This window comes from Abramis brama (genome assembly GCF_963993115.1).
Source record: "Abramis brama genome assembly, chromosome: 6".
NCBI lineage: Eukaryota > Metazoa > Chordata > Actinopteri > Cypriniformes > Leuciscidae > Abramis > Abramis brama.
In genome coordinates, this window is record NC_139968.1 from 47,186,928 (window position 1) to 47,208,617 (window position 21,690).

At 44.0% G+C, this 21,690-nt stretch overlaps 4 protein-coding genes across 5 annotated transcripts in view; 2 read left to right on the plus strand and 2 right to left on the minus strand.

Moving 5' to 3' along the window:
- tmem43 (transmembrane protein 43) overlaps window positions 1-794 on the plus strand; it is a 20,821-nt gene extending 20,027 nt beyond the window's left edge. The window contains exon 12 of the mRNA XM_084117829.1: window positions 205-794. Coding sequence (XP_083973955.1) covers window positions 205-407 — 203 coding nt within the window. The 3' untranslated portion in view covers window positions 408-794. The remainder of the gene's footprint in view (window positions 1-204) is intronic.
- Window positions 795-928: 134 nt separating this feature from the next.
- Window positions 929-11,455, minus strand: LOC311085349 (rho-related GTP-binding protein RhoA-D). 2 transcript variants are annotated; one of them, XM_084117842.1, is made up of 5 exons: window positions 11,252-11,455; window positions 8,971-9,128; window positions 2,508-2,628; window positions 2,265-2,395; window positions 929-1,313 (listed from the first exon to the last, which is right to left on the minus strand). In XM_084117842.1, exons 2-5 carry the CDS (start codon window positions 9,124-9,126, stop codon window positions 1,140-1,142), a joined length of 582 nt encoding a protein of 193 aa, XP_083973968.1. In that variant the 5' UTR covers window positions 9,127-9,128; window positions 11,252-11,455; the 3' UTR covers window positions 929-1,139. The 2 variants fall into 2 exon arrangements, with proteins under 2 accessions (XP_083973968.1, XP_083973967.1); XM_084117841.1 differs by lacking the exon at window positions 11,252-11,455 and adding an exon at window positions 10,100-10,231.
- Window positions 11,456-12,314: 859 nt separating this feature from the next.
- Window positions 12,315-13,259, minus strand: ora1 (olfactory receptor class A related 1; the record flags this gene model as incomplete). The annotated part of the gene is made up of 1 exon (XM_084118581.1): window positions 12,315-13,259. The coding sequence occupies one exon, from the start codon at window positions 13,257-13,259 to the stop codon at window positions 12,315-12,317; it is 945 nt and encodes a 314-aa protein (XP_083974707.1).
- A 4,268-nt stretch (window positions 13,260-17,527) lies between these two features.
- On the plus strand, window positions 17,528-18,451 carry ora2 (olfactory receptor class A related 2; the record flags this gene model as incomplete). Its single annotated transcript, XM_084118582.1, has 1 exon — window positions 17,528-18,451. The coding sequence occupies one exon, from the start codon at window positions 17,528-17,530 to the stop codon at window positions 18,449-18,451; it is 924 nt and encodes a 307-aa protein (XP_083974708.1).
- Between the last annotated feature and the right edge of the window lie 3,239 nt (window positions 18,452-21,690).

A 21,690-nucleotide genomic window follows, 5' to 3' on the forward strand; every position in this document is an offset into this window, starting at 1 on the left:
GTTCCTGTGGTGCGTGAGCTGCTGTCACACACACTCACTCACACTCTCTCTCTCTCTCTCTCAGTGGAGTGTGTTCCTGTGGTGCGTGAGCTGCTGTCACACACACTCACACACACTCTCTCTCTCTCAGTGGAGTGTGTTCCTGTGGTGCGTGAGCTGCTGTCACACACACTCACACACACTCTCTCTCTCTCTCTCTCTCAGTGGAGTGTGTTCCTGTGGTGCGTGAGCTGGTGTCGGCGGGGCTGAAGATCTTCTCTCTCTGCGTCTCCTGTTCTCTGTCTCTGCTGACGGTCTCGGCCGGCTGGATCTTCTACCGCCCCCTGCTGGGCGTGACGATAGCACTGCTAGCACTCCTGCCGCTAGTCATCGCACGCGCGCGAGCGCCGGCCAAGAAGCACCAGTGACCCGTGTGAAGTCCAGCAGCTTCAGCTTCTGCCGCTCGTCCTCAGTGTTCCTGTCGTGTTCTCCAGCTCAAACATCTGAACATTCTCACATCAACACATTTACTGGAGAACTGTGAGTTTGTGCCTAAAAGGAGAACTAATATCTGCTAACGGGGCCTTAAAAATCATTTTGTTTTACCTTTGAATTTTCTGACTTCATTGGAAGATCTTTGTTCTTGTTTTAAACACATTTTCTCAGAAAACAAGCCTTAATGTCTTCAGTTTCTTCTCCAGTAACGATCTTGATTTCAGAATGATTAGATATTTGAGACAGAACCAATGAGGAAGAAGCTCCTGTTCTTCAGCGTGAGCAGGAACTTCATGTACAGTGTGTGTGTGTGTGTGTGTGTGTGTGTGTGTTTGACTGCAGAAATGCTCACGTGTGTGTTCAAGCTCTTTATGAGGTTTATGGTGAACCGTTTGCTGTGTTCCTCAGTGAATGAATGAATGTAAATGTAAAGCAATGCACGAGAAACACCAAGCGTCTTATAAAGGCTTTAATACACAAACATACCAAAGTCTGTTTATTGTGAAAGACAAAAGAATGATCTTCAAGTCTGTGGGAGTGTGTGTGCAGGGCTGGTCCGGATGGGTTGCATATGTGTGTGTTTGCGGCTCGAGGCGAGTCTGAAAGCGTTAAATACTGATGTAAACTCTCAGCACTAGAGGAACTGCAGGAGCTGAAGAGGAAGTTCACAGCAGGAGGCACTTGTTGTTCTTCTTGCCCTTGCGCGCCTGCAGCGCCGCCCTGGTGGCCATCTCGAACACCTCACGCACGCCGTCCTTGCTTTTGGCAGAGCACTCCATGTATCCGAAGGCACAGATGCGGTTGGCCATGTCTCGGCCCTCCTCGGGTTTGACCGGCTCCTGCGGGACAGACACACGGAGGATTCACAGGATCTGACAACAAGTTCACAAGGTTTGTGGATTTAACCCTCATCCTTCCCTCGCGTTCCGTAACGCATCCTTCCCTCGCTGGTCAAAATCACCCGAAGCCCTAAAATTATACTTTTTTTTTTTTAGGTCCAGAAAGCTGCTTTTTTTTTAAATCTTTTTAATGCAGTTTTTTTTTTTTTGATTTTGAAAAATAGATTTTTTTTTACAAATTTTTAAATTCATTTACCTTTAAATTACTAGATTTGATCAATAAATAAATAATAATTCCTCACATTCTTTCAACTTAAATTCAAAATAACTCACAATTTCATGCATAACCCTTTTAATTCAGCTCTAAATATCTGACATTGAGTGTCTTTGAGCTCTTGTGGATAATAATAATATAAGATGATATTTCATGACTCTAGATGGGCTTATATCTCTATATGGAGTAAATGAGCTGTTCCTCTGGGTCCTAAAGCCAGTTCCCTTCAGTATTCATTCAGATACACATGTAGACATTATACAATCATTTTTTAGCATTTTTAGGTTTTTCTGTGTGTACTGAAGCATTCCTCGCACTCCATTCATTCCTTAGGGGGTCAAATTGCCAGCAAAACTATAGTGTTTTTTATTTATTTTTCATACGCAGAATAAAGGGGCGGGGCCTGGTTGAGTTAGTTAGTAGTGTGTTAAACTGGCGATTATGGTAAGGGGCGGGGCATTTCCCAAACACACTCTAAGCGCTCGACCAATCACAACACACTGCTCCAGCCGACCAATCAGAGCACAGTGTGCTTTTCAGAAGGAGGGGCTTCATAGAGACAGGAAGTAAACAGAGCGTTACTGACAGACTGGGAAGAGAGGAGCCGCAACAATGGAGAATATGGGGAAATAATGTGTTCTGGTGCTCTTTACGACACGGAGGAGTGAGAAACACACCTGCTTCATCTTGATGAGCTCGCGGCGCGTGTGCTCGTCGTTCCGCAGGTCCTTCTTGTTGCCCACCAGGATAATAGGAACGTTAGGGCAGAAATGCTTGACCTCGGGCGTCCACTTCTCAGGAATGTTCTCTGACGGCCAGAAAGGTCAGAGTTGAGATGAAGCAGCAGCAGAGAGGTGTGTGATGTAGATGTGTGTGTGTGTGATGTAGATGTGTGTGTGTGTGTGTGGGACGAGACTCACCCAGGCTGTCGGGGCTGTCGACGGAGAAGCACATGAGGATGACATCAGTGTCGGGATAGGAGAGCGGCCGCAGCCGATCATAATCCTCCTGTCCCGCCGTATCCCACAGCGCCAGCTCCACCTGGAACACACACACGTTCAGTCACAGGACACATGAGTCACGACACGCCAAGACGCCCGTCACGACACACACTCAGCCACACGACGCAAGTCACATGACACGCTCAGCCGCACACCAGTCACATGACACCGTATCCTAACTACACACGACGCGATAAAATTCCAGCGACAGGCAGTGTGTCTGTCCACACTAGACGCGACGTGACTGTGAGACGCCACAACGTCAATCAAAAATCACAGCCAATCAGAACAGCGTGTGGGCGGAGTCTCGCGGCAAGTGCACATAAAGAGAGTAATCTTGACGGCACTCGCAAGAAAATGGATAAGGCCTAAAAAAAACATTTGTTTGGTTCCGGTTTCCGACCGGCCGTCAATTTATATGCGACCCAAATTTATTTTATGAGCTTGGGGAAGAAATAATACAAATTAAATAAATACACAAATAAAAAACTTTGAGGCGAACTATAATTTACGTTTTTGTACAGCACCGTTTTTTGTATAGCACTCTTGCGATGCGAGACAGAGTCCTGCACGGGTCTGATTTTGTAAATCCGCACTCGCCCGTACCCGCAGTGCTTCAAACCGCATCCGACCGAGAGAGAGAGAGAGAGAGAGAGAGTGTGTGTGACACCAGCTCACGCACCACAGGAACACACACCACTGAGAGAGAGAGAGAGAGAGAGAGAGAGAGAGGAGAGGAGAGAGAGAGAGAGAGTGTGAGTGTGTGTGACACCAGCTCACGCACCACAGGACACACACCACTGAGAGAGAGAGAGAGAGAGAGAGAGAGAGAGAGAGAGAGTGAGTGTGTGTGTGACACCAGCTCACGCACCACAGGAACACACTCCACTGAGAGAGAGAGAGAGAGAGAGAGTGTGAGTGTGTGTGACACCAGCTCACGCACCACAGGAACACACTCCACTGAGAGAGAGAGAGAGAGAGAGTGTGAGTGTGTGTGACACCAGCTCACGCACCACAGGAACACACTCCACTGAGAGAGAGAGAGAGTGTGAGTGTGTGTGACACCAGCTCACGCACCACAGGAACACACTCCACTGAGAGAGAGAGAGAGAGAGAGAGAGAGAGAGTGTGAGTGTGTGTGACACCAGCTCACGCACCACAGGAACACACACCACTGAGAGAGAGAGAGAGAGAGAGAGAGAGAGAGAGAGAGAGAGAGAGAGAGAGAGAGGAGAGAGAGAGAGAGAGAGAGAGAGAGAGAGAGAGAGAGTGTGAGTGTGTGTGACACCAGCTCACGCACCCACAGGAACACACTCCACTGAGAGAGAGAGAGAGAGAGAGAGAGTGTGAGTGTGTGTGACACCAGCTCACGCACCACAGGAACACACTCCACTGAGAGAGAGAGAGAGAGAGAGTGTGAGTGTGTGTGACACCAGCTCACGCACCACAGGAACATACTCCACTGAGAGAGAGAGAGAGAGAGAGAGAGAGAGATAGTGTGAGTGTGTGTGACAGCAGCTCACGCACCACAGGAACACACTCCACTGAGAGAGAGAGAGAGAGAGAGAGAGAGAGTGTGTGTGACACCAGCTCACGCACCACAGGAACACACTCCACTGAGAGAGAGAGAGAGAGAGAGAGAGAGAGAGAGTGTGAGTGTGTGTGACAGCAGCTCACGCACCACAGGAACACACTCCACTGAGAGAGAGAGAGAGAGAGAGAGAGAGTGTGAGTGACACCAGCTCACGCACCACAGGAACACACTCCACTGAGAGAGAGAGAGAGAGAGAGAGAGAGAGAGAGAGAGAGTGTGAGTGTGTGTGACACCAGCTCACGCACCACAGGAACACACTCCACTGAGAGAGAGAGAGAGAGAGAGAGAGAGTGTGAGTGTGAGAGAGAGAGAGAGAGAGAGAGAGCGGAGAGGAGAGAGAGAGAGAGAGAGAGAGAGAGAGAGAGAGAGAGAGAGAGAGAGTGAGTGTGTGTGACACCAGCTCACGCACCACAGGAACACACTCCACTGAGAGAGAGAGGAGAGAGAGAGAGAGTGTGAGAGAGAGAGAGAGAGAGGAGAGGCTGAGAGAGAGAGAGAGAGAGAGAGAGAGTGTGAGTGTGTGTGACACCAGCTCACGCACCACAGGAACACACACCACTGAGAGAGAGAGTTATCCGAAAGAATTGAATTGAAAATTGAAATCCGCACCCGACCCGCTTAAAATAGAACCGACACCCGACCCGCACCCGAAATAAAATAAGTTTAGCCAATCACATTATAGACACACTTACAAAAATGTTTATTGCCATATCATACAGAAGTTATTACACGACAATTAACACAAGGACAACTTCAGCCGAAGCTGTCAAAAGGGCCGGTACATGAAGAACATGGCTAACGTTACCACAAAACTGAGTAGCCTAACAGACGCGGCTACAACACTATATGCACAACACACATACTGAACAGTGTTAAATGTGAAAATACTGTTCGACAGAACTGCTTTGTTACCACAGTTTCTGCGTGCTTCCTCGGCGATGAAGTTCCACATCTGCGCTATAATCCAACACGAAAACAACATATGCCTTTAACAATATTTTCTTCAGATAACTCCACATTTCTCCCACACACTGGACTTGATTTTTGATGACGTACTGTCGACAACTTTACAATCTCCACTAGCTATTCTTTTCTTCAGCTCCTCAGCATCATCTCGACTGCAGATCGCGCGCGGTTATGAGGGATTTGTAAAAGTGAAAGTAGCCTAGGGAACGTTATAGAGACTCCTGGCAGGGCGTGGGCACAAATAAACTGATGTGGATTTTAAATTATCTTATCAACTTGAAATACAGGCATATTTTTGTAGATGTGTTCCTTAAAATATGCATATATTTTTACGTTTGCATGTGATTGTTTTAAACCCGTGTTGGTGTTTCCCCCATTTGTATTGAGGTTAATACAATTAAAGGTATAGATGAAACATTGCTTGAGATGTCTGGTTTTTTGGAGAAGAAAAAAGTACACACATTTAAAATCAGCGTGTGTGTGTGTAACATGCTGGGACACACAAGGTGGTAGAGTACATGTAAATGTAATATAGGTAGGCTGTGTTATGAAAAAATAGAGTATCCATCGCTACTGTAAAGAAAAATATTATGATAATTTCCACCTCTCTCTTGCTGCCACTGAAAAAATAAATAAATAAAAAATAAAAAAAATAAAATAAAAATTCCCTACCGACCCATGACCTCACCTGACAACCAGCAGGAACCAAACTTTTTTTTTTTTAGGCTTAAGCACAAATATTACACCATTTAAAAAACACATGGGCTACTGAGTTACTAAAACAATCTTTGTCAAATAATACACTTGTTTGTTCACAGTTTTAACTAGGGGTGCGCCAAAATATTGATAGGCGATATCTCACGATATTTACTCCCGCGATCGATTCTCGATGCGCTCTTGCCAAGTATCGATCTTAAAAGCCGTTAGGGCGGGCGTACACGGTGCGAGTTCGGACACTCGGGAGGTCGTGAGATATTGCACACGTTGCGAGTCAGTTTAACTGATAATCGCGTCAAAGCAGCTGGTACACGGCACGACTGTCCTGCACGAATCTGATCCCGAGCCGGCAGCAATCACGTGGGCTTTCGCGCTAAACACAGAGACCGTCATGTTGCATGATGCAGGCAAAGCTTCAGATAGAAAAATGACATAGGCTAAAATGTGTGTGCAAATGATTTGCTGAAAAGCAGAGATAGCCATTCCTTTCAACATAAAAACTTGAGAGAGAGAGAGAGAAGTGTGTGTGTGACAGTGTACGCTGTATGGTTGCTGCCACTGAGGTATAGCCCCATCGACGTGGTTGTGTATGATTTGGCAATAGGGGACAGCTGGTGAAAATCGGGTTAAACATGTTTAAAAATGTCGGGAGGTGCTCGTAACGTGCTCGGCTCGGCTCGTAATTCCTCTCACACGCTGCGAGCCGCGACCCTGCGAGCATCACCGATTCCACTCGATTTCTCCCGAGTGAAAAAAATCATCTGCGAGCAAAACAAAAATAGTGTCTGTGACTGTTTTGTTGCAACTGATGAGACACAAGTTGTTTTTGTTATTGTGTTTCATCCAAAAAAAAAAAAAATGGAGATTCATTTTCCTGATTAAAAAAAAATATTTTTATTTCTTAAAACATGATATATTGTGAGTTATTACTGATAATATATCGCAGTATCGCCATATCATGATATTATCGGTATCGTGAACAATGTATCGCGTATCGTATCGTGAAGTACCCAGTGATTCCCAGCCCTAGTTTTAACGTTCTTGTTTCCATTTGTTTAATTTCAAGATCTGAGGTGAATTATATCCATTGTTGCTTTTACAGCCTCAAAGCTGGAGCACTAAATGATATTCAGAGTCACATTTCACGCTTTTAACATTAAATAAAGCACATAAACAGCACCTGAGATTATCATCGCCACATTTTGTGTTTGTTGTTCCAGCGCGACGTCGCAGAAAAATAGAAACCGTTTCTAAATTAGAAACGTAGCGTGTCGTGTAGTTAGGACACGGTGTAAAACCGCACGGCAGTCACATGACACACGCTCAGCCACATGCCAGTCACATGACACACGCTTAGCCACACGCCAGTCACATGACACACGCTCAGCCACACCAGTCACATGACACACGCAAGTCAAGACACACGCCAGTCACATGACACGCTCAGCCACACGACACACGCTCAGCCACACGGCAGACACATGACGCACGCTAAGCCACACGACACACGCTCAGCCACACGGCAGACACATGACGCACGCTAAGCCACACGACACACGCTAAGCCACACCAGTCACATGACACACGCTCAGCCACATGCCAGTCACATGACACACGCTCAGCCACACCAGTCACATGACACACGCAAGTCAAGACACACGCCAGTCACATGACACGCTCAGCCACACGGCAGACACATGACGCACGCTAAGCCACACGACACACGCTAAGCCACACCAGTCACATGACACACGCTTAGCCACACGCTCAGCCACACCAGTCACATGACACACGCAAGTCACGACACACGACAGACACACGACACGCGCTCAGCCACACGCCAGAGACACGCTCAGCCACACGCCAGACACATGACACACGCTCAGCCACACGACACACGCTCAGCCACACGCCAGAGACACGCTCAGCCACACGCCAGACACATGACACACGCTCAGTCACATGACACACGCTCAGCCACACGACACACGCTCAGCCACACGCCAGACACATGACGCACATGACACATGCTCAGCCACACGACACACGCTCAGCCACACGCCAGACACATGACGCACATGACACATGCTCAGTCACATGGCGCACGCTCAGCCACACGCCAGACACATGACGCATGCCCAGTCACATGACACATGACACACGCTCAGCCACACGCTCAGCCACACGCCAGTCACATGACACACGCCCAGTCACATGACACACGACACACGCTCAGCCACACGCCAGACACATGACGCACGCTCAGCCACACGCCAGTCACATGACACATGCTCAGTCACACGACACACGCTCAGTCACATGACACGCTCAGCCACACGCCAGACACATGACACATGCTCAGTCACATGACACACGCTCAGCCACACGCCAGTCACATGACGCACGCTCAGCCACACGCCAGTCACATGACGCACGCTCAGCCACACGCCAGTCACATGACGCACGCTCAGCCACACGCCAGTCACATGACGCACGCTCAGCCACACGCCAGTCACATGACACATGCTCAATCACACGCTCAGTCACACGACACACGCTCAGTCACACGACACACGCTCAGTCACATGACGCTCAGCCACACGCTCAGCCACACGCCAGACACATGACACACACTCAGCCACACGCCAGACACATGACGCACGCTCAGCCACACGCCAGACACATGACGCACGCTCAGTCACATGACACACGCTAAGCCACACGACACACGCTCAGCCACACGCCAGACACATGACGCACATGACACATGCTCAGCCACACGACACACGCTCAGCCACACGCCAGACACATGACGCACGCTCAGTCACATGACACACGCTAAGCCACACGACACACGCTCAGCCACACGCCAGACACATGACGCACATGACACATGCTCAGCCACACGACACACGCTCAGCCACACGCCAGACACATGACACATACTCAGTCACACGACACACGCCAGACACATGACGCACGCTCAGCCACACGCCAGACACATGACACACGACGCACGCTCAGCCACACGCCAGACACATGACACACGCTCAGCCACACGCCAGTCACATGACGCACGCTCAGACACACGCCGGCGCTGCTCACCTGCTTGCTGTCCACCTCAATGTCGGCCACGTAGTTCTCGAAGACGGTGGGCACATAGACCTCGGGGAACTGGTCTTTACTGAAGACGATGAGGAGGCAGGTCTTCCCGCACGCGCCATCCCCGACGATCACCAGCTTCTTACGGATCGCCGCCATCTCTGAAAACACATGCGCAGATTAATACCAAACGTTTATGTTTCCCTGCAAACCAAACCCACAGGCCACAACCTTGGTGTTGTTAATGCTGTAATCTACAGTTTGAGCTACAGACATGCCTATTATTATATTTCATGTTAACTATATATTTGTTTATATTTAATTTCTTCAATATTAAATGAATTCAACAATATATACATACACATACATATTAACAATATAACTATATTTTTATTTATAATCTAACTAAACAGAATGCAGCCTTTTATATAAGGAGATTTAATATTTTTGCATTCATGACAATTAACCAGATTTCCTGATCAAATGTGACGTACATTACAATAAAATAATAAATCAAGTGCAAAAATGGCACGCAAATTAAAGTCATACAATAGTCAACAGGCTAATTTTTTTACTATGTGAAATATTATTATTATAATAGTGTAAATTAAATGCGCTGCTGCTCGGTTGATTTCATAAGATTCGCCCGTTAAATGCTGACACATTAAAAATACTGTCATGGAAAAACTAAAAATGAATGAAAACAGCACTGTTAATTCAGTAAGAGTTTCATATGAATGATCAACACGCAGTTGTTTTTAAATGTGTGTTTATACGCTGCTATCTGACCGGTTTTGGGTCAGTTTCATTTCAGGAATAAATGCAGATTCGTACAGCGTAAGGGTGAATAATCTTATTATTATGTCACTCACAGGGCTTCGTTTCTCATTTACATAAACGTTTTTTGTTTTTGTTTTAAAAGTTTGTATTTATTTTCAATGTGCCAAACGTCGTTGCGAAGCTAACAGCTACACCACCGGAAGTGATCGACTCTTCTCAGTAAAGTCATCATTCAAACCATCGAACATCAAGGACCCGACCCACTCTCTCCGGCAGGTTAAGTTTAATGAGAGTCTTGATCTTTTTTAAAGCTTGGAAAAGCGGAGGGGAAATCTAATTAAACTCGTCTCACCGTCAGTTTAACTCGGCTCAAGTTTTCCGGGTCGGTTCAGTGCGCGCGCCTGAAGCCTGACACAACCAGACAAGATGGCGGCTGAACAATCAACCCGTCAAACTAAGAGTCCTCAACAGACGCGTCAAAATAATAGTCCTCACAGTTCACTTTCCAACAGTTCGTTTATTAAGTGCATACAGTTTTCACATTCAAACACAGACAATATATAGTAACGTCTGAAGCAGCGTTTCCCAACCGGGGTACCGCGTGCGATTCATGTTTTTCAGTTTAACGCGTTAAAAATATTTAACGCAATTAAAGCAGCATCCGTTTTTTTCTTTCATCCTTTGGCTAGCGTTACATTATATAATCACGTTCTTCTTCATGCAAATGCTTTTAAACCATGCAAGCGAGAAAATACAAAAGAGAATGCGCTGAACGCAGACGCACAGAACGATGCGCGCCAGAATCGACTTCTCTTTCACGGTTTCGCTTCGAGTATCCTCATGAGAGCAGTCTTAAATTAGTTAAATAAAGTCTTAAATGAACGTTAAAAGTTGTGAGAAAATGGGACGCGTGTGGGATCCACATGTGCAGCACTGACATCAGAATCAAATAACACTTCATTCATAAAAAGATGCCATTAAACAATTATTTGAAATATACTGTCTTTATGTTGTTTAATTTGGAGATTAATTGTGAAATTATTACATAAAATATATTAAAAACAAGCTATCTTGTGCAATTATAACAAAATTATCCCAATATAAAAACACAAATACACTGAGTGAGCAAACATTTAGGTGAGATTTGCAATGGTAATTGAGCAATGTTTATATATAAATAAAAGCCTTAATTAAATATGTCATCATGTAAAGTGATCTCTTCAGAAGAAATTAATGATTTCCTAGGCTTTAAATGGATGGACAACATTTTTTTATAATATTAAAAATATCTATATGACAGTAGGCCTATACAGCAGTTCTTTGTAAATTCATACATCTATACATTTCAAGGTATAGTATCAAAGTATTATCATGACAACACTAGTGTAGGGTGCCACACATTTTTTAAAATTTTCAAAGTGTGCCTTGACTGAAAAAAGGTTGGGAAACACTGGTCTGAAGAATGACAGACAATGGAGGCAGAACAGAAGCGCTGCTCACTCACTACTAGTCTTTCTTTACTTGCCGCTTAGGAACTCCCCCGCGTTAACTATAATTTCCGGTGAAAAATAAAACAGCAATTTCACCACAATTGACAAGAGTCTGTGCGCTACACTATTATATAGTTTGTAAGCCAGCACTATTAGTTTTTAATAATACCAAGAGTTCAGCTTTTGACATTTGACTGCTTGCCGTCCTCGGCTTGGTTAACTAAACTACCCGTCAAATAAAGAGTCCTCAACAGACGCGTCAAAATAAGAGTCCTCACAGTTCACTTTCCAACAGTTCGTTTATTAAGTGCATAGAGTTTTCACATTCAAACACAGAGACAATATATCAAGTCAAGTCACCTTCATTTATATAGCGCTTTGAACAATATATATTGTTTCAAAGCAGCTTTACAGTGATAATAGGAAATTAAAGTAACAGAGATTGTTTTGGCTTTACAGCAGCTCTAGAATAAATGTATTGTCCAGATAAAGTTCATTTTGATTGATTCACTTCCATTGCAAAGATCATTAGTTCCAAGATAGCACACGTACATCACGGAGACGTCTATTTGTGTTTACATCTGGAAGACGTATTTTTCAGAGTGTTTGCTCATCTGCAATACTTCTATAGGACGTTTCCTGTCAGATGTTAAATAGACGTTTAGAAGATGTCTTTAAGATGTAATGATTTAGAATGTATGTTAAACTGACATCTTAAAGATATCTATCAGCTGTTAGCAAACAGCAGATGCTTTCCAGATGAAGTGTTTTTTAATAGACATCTTGCCGACGTACGTGTTTTATCTGGGTTATTAACTTAGGGGCCGCTTACATGACACCTTTTTAACTGAAGACAGAAAACCTTTAATGTGTTCTGGCCGTTCATTTGCACAACAACAGTGTTTGGAGGCTCGAGAATGCAAACTTTGAAACAGGTTCCAAGGTGCAGGTTTTGATTTTTTTTTAAAAACATGTATTATGTGTTTAGTCTATAGGTATGCGCGTTTGAATATATATGTGCGCAGGCGCGTAGTCTTTCTTTACAAACACAGAGTTTGTAAGCAGCACTATACGTAACTAGGACTCTGAGTTTTTGACGTCTGACTGCTTGCTGTCGTCCGCCGGGTCCGCGCTCGCACACACCATCCTCGCTTTGACCTTCTTGTTGGAGGAGATGATGAGGAACGGGCTGAGCGAGGCGTAGCATGAGGAGAAGAACACCCTCATGTCGGCCACCACCGCCGGCACCTGCGCCACCGTTAGCATGTAGATCCAGATGACGTTATCGATGCCGAAGAACACCGCGTACAGAACCACAAGCATCAGCACAGTCTTAGCGGCGCGTGTCTCCTTGCCCTGCGAGCGGCGGATGCCCTTCAGCTTCCGGCCATGCCGGTGCAGGAGCACCAGGAGGAACCCGCTGGAGCCTAGCATCATGCCCACGAACGCGAAGTCACGCACCGACACGGCCACCCCGTTCGCCACGTAGGACAGGTTATCGCGGAAGTCCACGTGGCAGAAGCCCAGGTTGAGGGTGAACGGCGGGACGGTGCCGTTGCGTGGCGCTACGGAGAAGAAGGGTGCGGCGATGCAGACGGCCATGTTGAGGAGCCAGAGCGCAGCGAAGCCGGGGAGGATTAGCTGCGGGAGTCGAGGCTTGAGGCGGGAGAGCAGCGGGCCGGCCGCGGGGGCCACGCTAGCCGCCTGGAACACGCTCAGCATGCAGGTCAGGCACACGGACAGCGCGCGCGACACACGGTACAGGTATATGACCGCCTTGCAGCCGGCGTCGTCTAGCAGGTTCCTCACGCCGAACACGCTCAGGGTCTGCGGGACGCCACGGGTTAGCAGCAGAAGCAGGTCCGCGAACGCCAGGTGGCACAGGATAGCGTCCGTGGGTGTTAGCCGAGACTCGCGCAGAAGCATGTGTGCGTACGCTAGCAGCACCAGCGTGTTTGCTAGGATCCCCAGACCCGTCTGCAGCAGGAATGACACGCCTTTGATGGTCACGCACAGGTCCATGGAGCCGCGTGGAGACGTCTGAGTCGCGGCTCAATATAAAGCCCAATATAAAGCCTCGTCTACACCCGCGGGAGCGACTCAAACCCATGGCAGAGACGAGAGAGAGCTAGAAGTGAAGAAGAGAGGAGAAGTGTCCAGCTGGGGCGCGTCCTAATGACTCCATAAGTGTCTTATAGGAAAAACGTGATGTCTAACTGGTAAGACTAGTCTTCGCGGGTCATGCAGCCGGCCCCAGGGATCCTGTCAGGAGACAAATCAATGCTTCTCCTTTTCTCAGTTTGTTTTTTTCACCTTAAAATATAATCACTTTTAAATGAATGTCACATTTAGCTAATCGTTTCGTTGTTTTTAACCCGTTTAACCTTGTATTTGAATAAATAATGTTATTATGACACCAACAATTTACTTACCAGTGAAAGTTCACACTTTGATAAGGAGCCTAACTAATGTAAAGTTCTAACAGTAATGAAATAAGAACAAATAAACAGATTGCGTTAGATATTTTGGTAACACTTTATTTTACAGTGTCCTTGTTACATATGTTACATGTATTTACTATAGTAATTATGCATAATTACATGCAACTAACCCTCAACCAAACCCTAATCCCACCCTAACCCTATAGTAAGTGCATGTTGTTAATTATTATTACTCAGGACTTAAATACAATATATAATTGTTTTGCTGAAATGTTTCACAAATGAAGATTCGGTTACACTTTATTTTCAGGTGTCATTGTTACAGTGTAATTATATATTTAAGTACTGAGTAATATTAATTAACAACATGTACTTACTATAGGATTAGGGGTTGGTTGAGGGTTAATTGCATGTAATTATGCATAATTTTCTTTTTTATCTTTTTACTCTTTATTACTATAGTAAATACATGTAACATATGTAACAAGGACACTGTAAAATATAGTGTTACCAAAGATTATAAGATTCTTCATGTCATTCTAGTGTATTTTTGTGTATCATTTCGTTAACGATCAATCTATTTCCATGTTTCATGGCCTGACAGTGTGTGTAAGGAATGAAGTGTGTGTGTTGTTTGTGAGGAATGAAGTGTGTGTGTTGTGTGTAAGGAATGAAGTGTGTGTGTTGTTTGTGAGGAATGAAGTGTGTGTGTTGTTTGTCCTGTAATTGAGAGTCCTCAGGAGATAATTAGACAACATTAAGCTAATGAGGAGCTGTGGGACGTGCAGGTCTGGGCTGGTCTGTTTTCTTCCCATCATTCCCTCGGGAGAGCTGTGTTTACGCCTGAACGCAGCTCAACACACGCGACACACACGCTACACGCGTGTTTAACATCATCACCCCGAGGACTGATCACACCCGTCGCACACACACACTGTTCGTTAAGGGTTATTAGCATGTAACAGATGCCTTCGTTTCTGGATGGCTTAGTTAATATTTAGTAATATTATAGATCTGGCTGCACTGACACTATTGGAAACTAAACTTGAACTGAATTGATCTGAATAATGACTCTATTGTCTTCTTAGAGCTGCTTTATGGCTGAACTGAATTCTGGTTGCATCTTTGATTCTGTTATTTTCCCGTTTATCATTGTGAAGCGGCTTTGAAACGATCAGAAGTGCTGCGATACAAAGTCCCAAAACTGCTCCCAGAAATAAAGACAAGAGAAGAGATGGACATGAAGTTTTTAGCATAATATATAAAGCAAGGATTATAAACAAGGCAATAACAGCCAAATAAATAAACAAAATAAAGGAAATGTGGGATAACATGGGTAAAGTAAGGTAAAGTGAAACCCTCCACTCGTCACACAGGCCTTTGATTCGATTAGCAGCTTTATCTTGTTTTACATTTGCTGTCAAGGTTATGAACAAACGTTCTTCTTGTAATGTTATACGATGTTCATTCAAAGTTATCTGGTCTTTAATACTGTTCTCACACAAAAACATTATTTATACATCAGCTGCAGAGCTATTTGAGTGACAGTAATGTTGTTGATGTTTTCCAGTCAGGTTTAGAAACCGGCGCTCTACAGAGACAGCACTTGTAAAAGTTTTAAATGATGTTTTAAAGGCTACTGACTCGTGCTGCATTCGATACTGTTGGCCATGATGTCCTGCTTTCTCGTCTAGAGCAAGCTGTCGGCATCAGAGGAACTGCTCTATGTTGGTTTCAGTCATACCTTCAAAATAGAAGCTTCTCCATCAATATAGGAGTTTGTCATTCGGGTGTGGTCCCCCTGATCTGTGGGGTCCCCCAAGGCTCTATTGTGGCCCCTTTATTGTTTTCACTCAATATGCTTCATTTAGGCTCTATTTCTGAAAAGCATGGCTTGTATTTGCAGATGATACACAACTTTATTTGCCCCTGAAGCACACAAATAGCTTGGACTCGGTCAGGGCCTGTCTTTCCGATGTCAAAGTTTTAAATTTTTAAAATCTAAATGAGAGTAAAACAGAGATCATTTTGTTTGGCCCAAACATTTCTCATTTAAATTCTGGCGTCTTATCTTCAGTTAAATCGTCTGTAAAAAAACTTGGGCGTCTTATTTGATAGTGCACTTTAAATTTGATAAGCAAATCAATTTAGTCGTCAAAATTTTTTTTTTACCAACTAAGAGCGCCGGCTAAAGTGAAGAGTTTTCTTTCTTTTAAGAACTTTGAAACTGCGATTCATGCTTTTATTCTTCTAGAATTGACTATTTATAACTCCCTGTATTTGGGAATAAACAATTCTTCCTTAGCTAGATTACAAATGGTCCAAAACGCGACTGCAAGACTCTTAACCGGTGTTCGCAAACGCAAATATATTACTCCTGTTTTAATGTCTTTACATTGGCTCCCAGTCCGCTAGAACAGACTTTAAAGTGCTTCTGCTTGTTTTTAAATGTTTACATGGCCTCGCCCCCTCTTACCTTTCAGACTAGTTGTGTATACACCATCCATTGAGAACTCAAGAGTTTGTAAACTGTTCCAAAGTCAAAGTTAAAATCTAGGGGTGACCGAGCTTTTTCCAGAGCCGCACCCTAACCTTGGAATAGTTTACAGATTCATATTAGAACTGCACCAACATACATATTTAAAAACGTATCTCTTCACTGTAGCCTATAACTTGTGATGTCCCTTGTTGTCTGTTGTTGTTTTATTTTATTTTTATTAATTGTTTTTGGTTTTAGAACATTATACAGCACATTGGTCAACTGTGAAATACCTGGTGTTTTTTATATTCTCTTTTTTTCTTTACATTATTCAGGCATGTATTGTTTGTTATTCTACCCTGGCATTAATAGTAATAATAATAATAATAATAGAAGTTAAATAAAATAAAAACATAAAATATTAAAAATGAAAATGAACTGAATTATGGAGAAATGGATTGCGTAGACACGCCCACCTGCGCGCGCCTCTCACAGAAACTCGCGTCTCTCCGGATTCCCGCCCTTCTGTCTGAGGGGATTCTGCGAGATAACGTCACAGATGGACTAGCGCCAACGAAAATGTTAATTTAATAGGAAAACACACTCATGGATTACAAAAGTTTGTGCTTGAAGTCTAGTTGAAAGAATAATCGGGTCTGCTTCCACGTGACGACGACTAATCAACACAGAAGTTTCATTGTGTCAGTGTTTTATTCGCTGACTTTAGCTGAAGCTTCTTATCATGAAGAACAATATAGTGACGAAACGCGTTTGTCCGCTCAGGGCCACCGTAGAAACATGTCGATGTAAGCGGACCTGCGGTGTGTGTAGAGAGAAATGCCTCATTCTAAGCTAATAAAACACATAACGGTTCATTATGTAAGGTCTTTATACACCACTGAAAACATAGTTATGAATATGATATTGCATTTCTGTCAACAGATCCTGCTAAATATTACACACTGCACCTTTAACGTTCACTTAACCAAGAAGAAACATGTTGGTGCTAATGGCCTCGTGGTCAGCGCCGACATGTAGCTGTTGCGCTTGGGAGGTCCGAGTTCGAGTCCCGGCTCATAAACCTTTCGTTAAAAAAACTATTTACTAAAAAAAAAGCAAGAAGAAACATTTAAACCCCTGAGAGGTTCAGGGATCATTCAGAAAGAAGGTTTTCATAATGTGCGCTGGAGCTGCTGTAATAGTGCTGAGTTGTTCAGTGACAGACTCGCTCAGCTGCACATCATTGGTGTAATTGAGCTGAGACTGAAGGCACTGGACCGTCCCGAACATCAGCGTCCCACGGCTCCGACCCGACTATAAACCAGAACAGATCTCTGCAGCGTTCAGAAGAGTGTGTGTGTGTGTGTGTGATGGACGCGAGCGCTCTGACGCGAGGTCTGCTCTTCCTCTCGCTCGCGGTGACCGGAGTCCCAGGGAACATCGCTGTGATCTTCGCCTTCCTCTCGCTAGCGTATCAGGAGCGTCTCTCGCCGGCCGATGCCATCGTGCTGCACCTAGCGATCGTTAACCTGGCTAACCTGTCGGTGCGCTGTGTGCTGGAGGTGCTAGCCTCCTTCTCTGTGTACGTGTTCGATGACAGCAGCTGCAAGGCCGTGATCTTCCTCTACCGCACCTTCAGGTCTCTGTCCATCTGGCTGACCTTCGTGCTGAGCGCGTACCAGTGCCTGAGCGTGTCTCCGCCGGGGTCGCGCCGCGCTAGCGCTCGTGCTCTGCTGGGCCGCTGGCTGTGTGTGGTGTTCCTGGCGCTGTGGCTAATCAACGTCTCGATGAGCGCGGCTCCGCTGCTGTTCGCCGTCGCGGCGCGGAATGACTCCAAGCTCTCGCCGAACGCCATCAACGTGGAGTTCTGCTTCCTGAACTTCCCGTCGAGGCTAGCGCGGGACGCTAATGGTGCGGCGCAGGTGGGGAGAGACGTGGTGCCGATGGCGCTGATGGCGGGTGCTAGCGTTCTGCTCCTAGTGTTCCTGTGGCGCCGGCAGGCCACGGCTCGTAGCGGGTCGGTAGCGGAGCGGCGTGCGGCTCTCGGCGTGATCACGCTAGTCTCGCTGTACCTGCTCTTCTACGGCGTGGACAACGGCCTGTGGGTTTATACGCTCAGCGTGCCTCAGACGCTCGGCTCGTCGCTAATCTCCGACCTCAGGATCTTCTTCTCCTCGCTCTACGCCGCCGTCAGTCCCGTCATCATCATCGTCTCCAACACGAGAGTTAGCCGGAGAGCCGGAGACGCGCTGAGACGCTGCCAGCGCCACAGGCACATCGACCACAGGACATGATGGACGAAACCACTCGTGGGAACGTTTACGGGCTCGACGTGTGTCAGCGCTCTTTGAGCTTTTTCTCTGCCGCTTTGGTGCATTTCTCAGATCACAGCTGTGATTCTCAAATCTACCTGTTCAACCTCCACATCATAATAACTACTTCCCAGCAAGCAGTTTTGCGTTTAAAAGGCGTCTCATAGCCGTCCAAACACAGCCCAGACGTCTAGGCTAAACAAGGGAAGATTAGGGCTGTCAGTGACAATGTAATAGACGTCTAAACCATCGCCCAAGAATAGACTAGTCATCAATTAGAAAACAAAGAAATGAAATGAGTGAAGAAATGAAACCAAACACCTTGTAATCACTGTTTACTTCGCTTACATGATGGACTATCATACATCTCGCAAGTTATTTTGGCAGAAAACACGTCACCAAATTCAAGGTTATTTTGTCTAGAACTGTGTTACTCACAGCCGGACTATATCGGGTCTGTAGTTGGCCCTAGACAGTGAAGTGACGGCTATTGCATGCTGGGAGGTCTTTGTGTCCTGAATTGATGAATGCTGAATTTCACCACTGAAGGGGAATGTAAAGCATTAGATCAACCAGTTCTCTAAAATAGCTCAGATGTGCATCTCATCGAGCTTCATCTGGGAAGCAGATAAACAGAGTTAATTCTGACAATGGAAGAACAACACGGAAACGAACAGGGTCTCCAGCCGGGAAGAAGAGGAGTAAAGATGTGAGATGAAGAGTACCGAAGAAAAACTGAGGACGAGCCCGAGATGACATGTTTCTGATGAAATAAGAGCTGCTATTGTAGATCATGTTCTCAGTCGTGACCTCATGACCTCATGACCTTATGGCGGGTCAAAAGGTGCAGCTGAGTGTGTGTGTCCTCAATCCTTCATCATGTTACGCTACTGTTATACAGTATACTTACTGTAAATCTATATTACTTGCATTTAACATTATACAGTAAATATGCTTTATAGAAACATTATGTAACACACACACACACACACACATAGATATACAGTAAGTGCGTTTGTGTGTGTGTATATATAAATATATATACTGACTTCAGCTGAACCGAAATGCATTATTTTCCTGTTACCACTGTAAAGCTGCTTTGAATCTGTGTTGAATAAAGCGCTGTAGAAATAAAGCTGACTGGCTCATGTTTCTGCGCTTGTGTGTGAGAAAAACTACAAAACAGATGATAGATCCATAAAGCAGCTCAAACCTCTCGATGTGAGTCTAATGGAGTCAGACACATTAGCATTAGCTCCATCTTCTGGACAACTCGAGTAAAAGCAACTGTGCACTTTCAAGTCAGGTCGTTTTTATTTGCATAGCGCTTTAAAAAGCAGAAAATCTTGCCTTGATGTCTTAAAACATTCATTAATATTTGTTCACAGTTTAGATAAATTCTGCACAGGGTCAATGGCTTTCACATGGAGTGGTTAGAAAGAAGCATATTGTCTGACTTTGATTTGATGGATTTTCGTTGTAGTAGAAGGATTTATCCACTTTATCGCAGCTCATCACTACCCATTTAGCTTATGTCAGTGGTTTTTTAATTTTATATTATTAGTCAAAAAATTCCCAATGTACTAACTACAATTAAGGCATCAAACTTCCCACATAGGCTAAGCAGATTCCTGAACAACAACAAATGATCAATGTAACACAATCATCATTTAGACATGCTTAACAGATCGTGAGAGCCACAGTTGCTTATGCCTAAATACGTGGAAGCATCATACATTTTTTTGACGTCACGGTCATGTTACTTGTTGTATATATATATAAAATACCTAAAATTATGAAAGTAACCCCAGATTTTTCTCACTTTCAAGAAGATGTTAAGATTTATATAAAATCCTTATCTACCTCTTGTAACAAAAAGGCAACTAAAACTTTGAATATATGCTCATTTTTTGGTGTTTTTGTATAAATATTTTATCATTTTTATTATTATTATTTTATTACTATTATTTTATGTTTTGTGGGGAGAATATTTATTGATTTATTTTTTAATTGATACTTCCTTATTTTGTAATTTAATTTGGTTTATTTTCTTGTATTTCTTTTTTTCTTTTTCTCTTTCTTTTTCTGAATTCAAATGTAATGTAATACTTATCAGTCCCTGAACCTCTGGCTTTCTTCTCTGGTTATGATTTCTCACTTTTGTATTTTATAAGTAAATGTTTAATAAAATAAATTAATAAATAAAAAAATAGCAACAGCATCCAAAAAAAAAAAAAAAAAAAAAAAAAAAAATATATATATATATATATATATATATATATATATATAAAATACCTGGTGTTTTTTATATTCTCTTTTTTTCTTTACATTATTCAGGCATGTATTGTTTGTTATTCTACCCTGGCATTAATAGTAATAATAATAATAATAATAATAGAAGTTAAATAAAATAAAAACATAAAATATTAAAAATGAAAATGAACTGAATTATGGAGAAATGGATTGCGTAGACACGCCCACCTGCGCGCGCCTCTCACAGAAACTCGCGTCTCTCCGGATTCCCGCCCTTCTGTCTGAGGGGATTCTGCGAGATAACGTCACAGATGGACTAGCGCCAACGAAAATGTTAATTTAATAGGAAAACACACTCATGGATTACAAAAGTTTGTGCTTGAAGTCTAGTTGAAAGAATAATCGGGTCTGCTTCCACGTGACGACGACTAATCAACACAGAAGTTTTGCTCAGAAACGTGAGGTAAATTAAACTTTTTTTTTTACTCCGTTTGCAAAATGATATCACATGAAAGTGACCTCAGAGAATCAGACGTCTTATTTTACAATATTTTTCATGGTCTGAGCGTTTTCTAGAGTTTGTATAAAAGGGTCATAACCCAACTGCAGATTCATCATAGAGTATTTACTGCAGCTGAGGACAGTGTCGGTCCACAGGCCATTACAGCTTTTCATTAAAGTTCATTTTCTAAAAATAAACAATGATGTCTCAATTTATTTGTGATAGGATGAGTTACTGGGTTGTAAACCCGTGATAGGTGATTCCTTCATGTTTGGTTGTTTAACTTTCAGCCTGCCATTTGTGAGATCCCTCTTCAGAGAAGAACAGCTCATAAAATAACTATATTTTGCAAGTGTTTTTGAGTTCTATGAGTTTTTGTGGATGTATCTGGTGCTCCTGGACTATTTTACATGGTTGCGAAGGCGCTGCTAGGTAGTTTAGTGAAATCATCAAGTTAAAGGCAAGT